This window comes from Zeugodacus cucurbitae, chromosome 2 (assembly GCF_028554725.1).
Source record: "Zeugodacus cucurbitae isolate PBARC_wt_2022May chromosome 2, idZeuCucr1.2, whole genome shotgun sequence".
Classification (NCBI taxonomy): domain Eukaryota; kingdom Metazoa; phylum Arthropoda; class Insecta; order Diptera; family Tephritidae; genus Zeugodacus; species Zeugodacus cucurbitae.
In genome coordinates this window covers 30,725,204-30,733,489 of record NC_071667.1, presented here as the reverse complement: position 1 = coordinate 30,733,489, position 8,286 = coordinate 30,725,204, and the positions used below count along the sequence as shown (strand labels likewise).

General features: G+C 40.8%; 2 protein-coding genes across 4 annotated transcripts; both read left to right on the top strand.

Annotated features, from left to right (window-relative positions):
- The first annotated feature begins 5,031 nt into the window (after window positions 1–5,031).
- LOC128924138 (uncharacterized) lies at window positions 5,032–6,650 on the top strand. 2 transcript variants are annotated; one of them, XM_054235994.1, is made up of 4 exons: window positions 5,032–5,655; window positions 5,711–5,955; window positions 6,158–6,329; window positions 6,392–6,650. In XM_054235994.1, the coding sequence occupies exons 2-4, from the start codon at window positions 5,801–5,803 to the stop codon at window positions 6,464–6,466; spliced, it is 402 nt and encodes a 133-aa protein (XP_054091969.1). In that variant the 5' UTR covers window positions 5,032–5,655; window positions 5,711–5,800; the 3' UTR covers window positions 6,467–6,650. The 2 variants fall into 2 exon arrangements, with proteins under 2 accessions (XP_054091969.1, XP_054091968.1); XM_054235993.1 differs by having other exon boundaries at window positions 5,032–5,955.
- Window positions 6,651–7,206: 556 nt separating this feature from the next.
- Window positions 7,207–8,250, top strand: LOC105215697 (peptide deformylase, mitochondrial). Of its 2 annotated transcripts, none has more exons than XM_054226140.1 (2): window positions 7,207–7,724; window positions 7,780–7,921. In XM_054226140.1, the coding sequence occupies exons 1-2, from the start codon at window positions 7,317–7,319 to the stop codon at window positions 7,780–7,782; spliced, it is 411 nt and encodes a 136-aa protein (XP_054082115.1). In that variant the 5' UTR covers window positions 7,207–7,316; the 3' UTR covers window positions 7,783–7,921. The 2 variants fall into 2 exon arrangements, with proteins under 2 accessions (XP_054082115.1, XP_011188045.1); XM_011189743.3 differs by having other exon boundaries at window positions 7,210–7,724; window positions 7,783–8,250.
- The last annotated feature ends 36 nt before the right edge of the window (window positions 8,251–8,286 follow it).

The following is an 8,286-nucleotide window of genomic DNA, read 5'->3' as shown; positions in this document are numbered from 1 at the left end:
GGCGCCAATTGGTAATACCAAGTGAAAACAGGTCCTTCTCCACCTGGTCCTTCCATCGGAGTGGAGGTCTCCCTCTTCCTCGGCTTCCACCAGCGGGTACTGCCTCGAAAACTTTCAGAGCTGGGGCACTTTCATCCATTCGAACAACATTATCCAGCCAGCGTCGCCGCTGTCTTTTTATTCGCTGGACTATGTCTATGTCGTCGAACATAGACATGTCGTCTGCGGTATTCGCCGTTGCCAATGTTTAAGGGACCATAAATCTTCCGCAAAACCTTTCTCTCGAAAACTCCTAGTGCCGTCTCATCGGATGTCGACACCGTCCACGCTTCTGCACCATAAAGTAGGAAGGGAATGATGAGGGACTTGTAGAGTTTAGTTTTTGTTCGTCGAAAGAGGACTTTTCTTTTCAATTGCTTACTCAGTCCATAGTAGCACCTGTTGGCAAGAGTGATTCTGCGCTGGATTTCAAGGCTGACATTATTATCGGTGTTGATGCTGGTGGCCAGGTATACGAAATTATCTACAACTTCAAAGTTATGACTGTCAACAGTGACGTGGGAGCCAAGACGACTGCTTGTTTGATGACAGGAGATATGTCTTGTCCTCGTTCACCACCGGACCCATTCGCTTCGCTTCTTTATCCAGGCGGGAAAAAGCAGAACTAACGGAGCGGGTGTTGTTTCCAATGATGTCGATATCATCGGCGTATGCCAGTAGCTGTACACTCTTATAAAAAATTGTACCTTCTTAGTTTAGCTCTGCGGCTCGAACTATTTTTTCCAGCATCAGGTTAAAGAAGTCACACGATAGCGAGTCACCTTCCTGATCCTGACGGAGCTTTTGGTGTTGCTCAACGTCAGCATACACAGCCGTATTAGTTTTGCGCGGATACCAAATTCAGACATCGCGGCATAAAGTCAGCTCCTTTTCGTGCTGTCAAAAGCAGCTTTACAGTCGACAAATATATGGTGTGTGTCGATCATCTTTTCACGGGTCTTCTCCAATATTTAGCGCATGGTGAATATATGGTCAGTTGTTGATTTTCCAGGTCTAAAGCCACACTGATCAGTTCCACTCAATTTGTTGACGGTGGGCTTTAGTCTTTCACACAGTACGCTCGATAGAACCTTATAATAAGGCTTATCCCACGATAGTTGGCGCAGATTGTGGAGTCTCCCTTTTGGTGGATTGGGCAGAGTACACTTAGATTCCAATCGTCAGGTATGATTTCTTCCAACCATATTCCGCAAAGAAGCTGATGCATGCACTTTATCAGCACTTCGCAGCCGTATTTGAATAGCTCGGCCGGCAATCCATCGGCCCCGCCGCCTTGTTGTTCTTCAAGCGGGTAATTGCTATTCTAATTTCTTCACGGTCCGTCGATTGGGGAATCGGGTTCGCCATCTCCTGGTGTTGTACTTTCACTGCCATTCAGCAGGCTGGAGAAGTGTTCCCTCCACAAACACAGTATACTCTGGTCATCAACAACTAGATCACCTATGGGGTTCTACGTGTTCGTGGGTTCGTGAAATTTTCGAGCATTACCCCTGTCGGCCAGCTTGTCAAGCTCTTCATACTCATACGTCTCGCTTCTCTCTTCAGCTCTCGGTATCTTTCCCATCCCGCTCGTGTTGCGGTCGATCGCAACATTGCGAGGTAGGCAGTCTGTTTTCTCTCCAATCCTCATCATACCAGCTGTTTTTTGACTTTTTCGAAAGCCAATTGTTTCGGTTGCAGCTGTACGTAAGGAGTTTGATATGCCATCCCACAGTTCTCTTATACCGAGATGCTGATGAGTACTCTCAGAGAGCAGGAGTGCAAGTCGAGTAGAAAATCGTTCGGCTGTCGGTTGTGATTGCAGCTTCTCGATGTCGAACCTTCCTTGTGTTTGTTGACGTGTGCGCTTTTCTACACAGAGGCGTGTGCGTATCTTAGCTGCTACAAGATAATGGTCCGAGTCAATGTTGGGACCACGAAGCGTACGCACATCAGAAACACTGGAGACTGGAGTAGAAAATCGTTCGGCTGTCGGTTGTGATTGCAGCTTCTCGATGTCGAACCTTCCTTGTGTTTGTGACGTGTGCGCTTTTCTACACAGAGGCGTGTGCGTATCTTAGCTGCTACAAGATAGTGGTCCGAGTCGATGTTGGGACCACGAAGCGTACGCACATCAGAAACACTGGAGACATGTCGTCCATCTATCACAACATGATCGAGTGCGAGTGATTCGATCCGGGGACAGCCAAGTTGCTTGATGGATTTTTTTATGCTGGAAACTAGTACTACAGACGACCATATTTCGGGCCCCGGCGAATTCGATCAGCCTCAGGCCGTTTGGCGATGTTTCGTTATGAAGGCTGAATTTTCCGACTGTTGTGCCAAAGACACCTTCCTTACCCACCCTAGCGTTGAAATCGCCAAGCATGATTTTGACATCGTGGCGGGGGCAGCGCTCATAGAAGGTATCTCCTTCTCTTCCGTCGGGGCGTGGGCGCAAATAAGCGATATGATGAAGAACCTCGCTTTGATGCGGATTGTGGCTAGACGTTCATCCACCGAAGTGAATGCCAGGACTCAACGACGGAGTCTCTCTCCCACCACGAATCCCACACCGAATTTGCCGCTGTAGTAGATGTCTCAAGGACCCACCTTCTTCCGTTCTTGTCCCGTCCATCGCATTTCTTGGATTGTGGTGATGTCAGCCTTTACTCTTACGAGGACATCAACCAGCTGGGCAGAGGCACCTTCCCAATTAAGGGTACGGACATTCCAGGTGCATGACCTTAAATCATAGTCCTTTATACGTTTGCTGTGGTCGTCATCAAAAGGGGGGTGTCTCATCTGAAGCTGTTGCTTCCTATTCATTGGTTATTCGTTTTTATGTGGTGGGTTCCAAACCCTACGCACAACCGCATAAGCGGGATTCGCCTTCTCACTTTAGCTCGCCTCCAAGCGGGTGTCTGTTGGCTACCCAGAGGATACTTTGTCTAAGACAGGAAGTTGTGAACTGCTTGAGCCACATGCAAAAGAATCGTTCCTGGCCACTCCCAAGTGAATGGCAGTCAGAAACTTTCCTCACTTGCGTGAACTTCTACATATGACTCCATCCTCCACCTTTTATCCATATATTTTGTCACAGTGCATGTTAGTAAAAAGATATTCATGCCTTCTGTTGACTTAAGTGCATTAGAACAACGAAAATCATTATATATAGTATATGGAAGCTGGAATGATTTCTGGACCGATTTCTACTATTTTTGCTACCAAGCTTCGTTGTATCAAAGATTTTACGTTCCGTTAATTTGACTAAGAGATCTCACATATTAACCGATATATACGGTAGAAAGTCTACCGGAAGTTTGAAAAGCCGTATATGAGGTATATGGGAGCTACAGGATGTATACATCTGATTTTGATAATTTTTGGCACAGAGGCTCCTTTGAATTTCTTTGGAATATCTGAGAGATTTACCGATATTTTCGGCCGGACAGACACCATGATGTCAACTCTACTCGTCACTTTGGTATATATAACTCCATATCTAACTCTTTTCATTCTGGGTGACACAAACAACCGTTAGGTGAACAAAACTATATTACTCTCTTTGAAACATGTTGCTAGAGTATAACTAGAGCAGAAAACCATATGCATCATTTGATTTTAAAAACGCTGAGACGAAGTAGTTTTTATTCTAAACTAGAAGATTTGATAAAAGCTAAAACTAAGGAATAAATTAACATTTTTTTAATATATTCAATTTGGGAAAATGTCACTGTAAATGAATTCTCTAAATTATACATCGCGCCATACAATTGGATTTAAATTAACTGGTAAAATAACCGACGAGCTAAAATTTGATGAATAAAAACTTAAACAGCATAATGTAACGAAAAGTTGTAACAGTTAGAAAAGTACGAGGAGATTTTGTTAACACATTTGGAAGCGAATGAGACGTGTATGTCAAGACCTTTGGAAGCGCATGGAAAGATTTTGTTATCACAATTGGAAGTGAATGGGGTGTCGTCACAGTTGAAAGAGGAGGAGGAGAGTGTATACCATCACAGGTTTCGGCACAGGTGTTGACACAGTTGAAGAAACAGGAGGTGCATAAATCGACGCAGGTGATCCCAGAGGAGACAGTGGTGTCATGGACAAAAGATTGTGATCTGAAGGAAGAAGACTCTCAACAACATGAGCCTCCAGGTGTGAAACATCCAAAGAAAGAAGAAATAGCTGCAGAACGTCCAATCGCAAAGGCACAGTGCAAAAGTTTCAAGTTAGTGGCTGGTTGCTTATATCGGGTTGGGAAAAGTAAAGAAGGACAAATCTCCCGATCTTTCATGGTTGGTCGGAATGAGAGATTACCTAAAGTTCGCTACGAGATGCACAAAGGTCCAAGTGAAGAGCACATAAGAATCACGGAAACCTTGGGAAAATTAAAGCAAATTTTTTATTGGTTGTCGTCAATCAGTCATTTCGTGGATGGCTAATGTTGCTATGCATTGAAGCTAAGGGGACGAGACTCAGGAGTCATAGCGAGATGAAGCAATACAGTTCGGAAGCACCATTTGAGCGATTTGCCATGGTTGTAGATGGTCCATTACCTACCACCAAATCAGGAAACAGGAGTGTTTTGATGGCTAGGACGGAGAAATACCCAATTTTAGAAAATTGGTGGATAGGTACCACCACAGGTACAGAAGATATCCATATATCCATGTTCCTGGCTTATCAGTCTGCTGTCCAGAAAACAACGACGACTGCGAGTATAATTTTGGGCTACTGATTGATTTAAACTTTAGGTTTAATGCTAAGGAGGACAACAGTGTCTTAGAAGACGAAATTAAAGGAAGAGATGCTAAGCGTTTGGTTCTGGAAGTAAGTCTAATCGGGACGATCAGACTTAAGTGGAGGGTAGTGTAACGAAAATAGCACCAGAACAAACTAGAATCGACAATCGAAATTGATAACTTGCTAGATGTATCTAGACATCGATATTCGTAGTTGCCAGAATGTTCGAGTGCCGAAGTGTCGCTTACAATCGACTATATAAGAGCTGCCGGACTGGCAGCAAGACACAGTTCTGATAAGAGAGTTGTCGAGTGAGGACAATTCTAAAGAGACAGTTGTCGAGCAAAGTGTAATCAAGTTATAAGTTAGAGTTGTAAAGTAGAGTATTGAGTACTAACGTGTTAAGTTATAAGGAATTAGAAATAAAGATTACCCAGCAAGTCATGGGTACTGAAACTCCAATACATTCAAAGAAATTTTAATAAAACCACTACATATGCACATATGCAACAAAGGGCGAAATGTGCATAAACATTTACCTCAACTCTTCTTTCGTACAGCACCCTGAATGATAGAAAGAAACAACCAAAGTCCTCGTGTTTAAACAAGTTTTGTTTTGAGCTATATCATGGCTGCTTGTGAAGTATTATTTTGCGTGTTTTTTAAATCAGTGATCTGTAGCCTAATTAAAGTTTAAATTATTGAAGCACGCATTTTAAAAACGTAAAATAAAAGTTTTCTAAAGCCAAAATATGGAATTGAAGAGCTGATACATTAATACTTCATTGCATTGTCAATTCGAAGCACGCAATAGAAGCTACGCCAACAATGGTCAACATCAAGGGCGAAACCATTGAATATGTAAATAATTGTTGAATGAATTATCTTGCCTTAAATTCTAAAATTTTCGATACAGATATTTCAAACCTCATACTGCGCGTTAAAGGTACGCAACCTAATTGGTGCCACTTATAGTAGCAGCGTAGAACTTTCGAAGCGATGAAATATGTGCTGCAAGCAAATTCAGAACTATGGATGCAAACGCAGCTACATGGAACATACATCATTGACACACCAGATATTAGGTTTAATGTCACTTTTTTACGTGCAATTAAACCTTTTGGTCAACACAAGCACGAGATTTGGAACGATATGGTTTAGGTGAGTTTGAAACCGTTTATTATCGCGACGTGTGTCAACTGGCTATTGCCAATGAGCTAGAGGGCAAAGCATATGCAGAATTTTTGCACTTACCGGCACCTCAGTTGGCCATACCAGCAACTGAAACATAGAAATCAGAGGGTATATTTAAGTGAATGTTTGTGATCATGAAAATTTAAAAACTTCTTATATGTTTAATTAGGAGGACGTTTTTGATTCATTTTCACCTTGTATTGAGAAATCATAACGTTGTTATATCGCTTTACAAGGACATGGATTCACCGAAATTAGTTCAATGGAAATACTACAGCAAGAGCTTGGATGTTAAGACTAGCACGTTGCCAGTGTTAGATTTAGAATTCCTGAAACATAAGGTAATTATTACCAACTTTTATGTTGTAAAAATTCTAATTTTACTTTATATTTCTCCTCCCAGAAAATGGACGAATCTAGTACTAATGAAATTAATGAAAGAACAGATCTTCCAAATCACCTAAGGAAACCAAAATAGTCCTCACATAATGTGCGCAGCTTACACTTCCAGGCCGCTCGGGGTATTTGACATTTGCCACTCTTCCTCCAGCCTTTGTCAGATAGCAAAAATTGTTCAAATATTCAATACGTTTACATATGTATATAGTGAAGTACGATAATACATTTATAAAGTAAATATAATAATAAACACCTAAATGGCATGATATTTTAAATAAATATGAAATATAATTAATGATTTTGTTATTAAATTCTCATTTGAGATTTTGGTAGAACTAACCGAAAATAGCGGGTATAGTTTCTGGCCTTTTGTGGGTCGCAGTACTGAAAGTGCACGTGGAGTTTTGGTTCGCAGTATTGGGTCTTTCATCCGTGATTGTACCAATACCATTCCCCAAATTGTGCAAGAGGTATATAGACATTGCTAAATGATGAATGTAATGTGCAAGAAAGGGATGAACGATCACACGTATACAATAGTTTCGGGTACTTTTGTCAATTCGCCCTTAAGAATGGCATAGAAACTTTCATTGAAACTGCGGGTACCGCTCCCTGGCATTTCACCGGAGAATTCGCCGGTACCTGTCTTGCAGGGTAGTGTATAGCCATTAAAGTGTGACTTTTATTTGACAATCCAGTGATCGAACTCAGGTTAGAGTTTTAGAGTAAACGACAGATTTTGGAAATCCGTTACAATAATTTTCTAAAAGTACAGTACTAAAAGGAAATCTGATTACAATTTTTATCTATGTGGCAACTTTATAAACAGCTGATAAATAGATAAGACTGAAATGTTCACATAATACATAATAACGAGTTTTAAATTTGTTGAGGGATTTGCTATTGATATTGATAATTAGCCGGTAACAATGCAATTGCAAAAAACGCAGTTATTAGCATGGAAAATTCTCAACCATGGCAAACGATTTGTAAATACAAGTATGACAAGAGAGAAGAGTTTTCGAAAAGCTTACCAAGAGTTTTGGTCCCCAAAGCCTATGAATAAGCCTCCTTATGAGCATTTCACCCAAATTGGAGATCCAGTTTTACGTACAAAAGCAGCAGAAGTGCCTGAAGAACTAATAGGCAGTAAAGAAGTGGAACATATTGTTGAAAAGATGATAAAAGTCTTACGAAAATTCGATTGCGTTGGTGTTGCCGCACCACAGATTGGAATTTCGCTTCGTATAATTGTAATGGAGTTTCGCGAAGGCTTAAAAGACATATTACCAAAACCTATTTACGATGCTAGGAAAATGTCTACACTGCCATTAACAGTAATATTTGATAGAATGATAAATTAAGTATTCCAATTAGTAATTTATTTATTAGTAGGTTGTAATTAATCCAACTTTGACTGTTACTAACTATGAAAAGCATAAACATCCGGAAGGTTGCATGAGTGTACGAGGTTATTCTGCAGAAGTGGAACGCTTTAATTCGGTTCTGTTTAAAGGAAAAAATCTCAACTGCATAGAAAATGAAGTAGAATTAAGCGGCTGGAACGCAAGAATAGCGCAGCATGAAATGGACCATTTGGACGGAAAACTTTACATCGACCGGATGGATAGTTCAACTTTTATTTGTACATGTTGGGAAACAGTTAATGCTAAAAGTGGACGAGTGGAGATACCATTCTACAAATAAGTTTCCATATCTACAACAGTCGAGTCAATGTAACCGGAACAGACTGCTTTATATGCTGCAAAGAAAAATAAAAGCTTTGTGTTATAAAGTTGTTATAGTTAGCAAAAAAAGATACGCCTTTAATATTGTACAGAATAAAGTTTGAAAAACATGGAAGAGATTTAGTATTTAGTACATACCGAGCAGTTTAAA

What these genes read in the sequence shown, in the direction of transcription:
- LOC128924138 (XM_054235994.1), top strand. Translation starts at nt 5,801, where the DNA reads ATGTGCTGCAAGCAAATTCAGAACTATGGATGCAAACGCAGCTACATG. An exon ending in TTTGGAACGATATGGTTTAG is followed by an intron (nt 5,956 to 6,157) that starts GTGAGTTTGAAA and finishes ATGTTTAATTAG; the next exon opens with GAGGACGTTTTTGATTCATT. An exon ending in TAGAATTCCTGAAACATAAG is followed by an intron (nt 6,330 to 6,391) that starts GTAATTATTACC and finishes TTCTCCTCCCAG; the next exon opens with AAAATGGACGAATCTAGTAC.
- LOC105215697 (XM_011189743.3), top strand. Translation starts at nt 7,317, where the DNA reads ATGCAATTGCAAAAAACGCAGTTATTAGCATGGAAAATTCTCAACCAT. An exon ending in TGTCTACACTGCCATTAACA is followed by an intron (nt 7,725 to 7,782) that starts GTAATATTTGAT and finishes ATTTATTAGTAG; the next exon opens with GTTGTAATTAATCCAACTTT.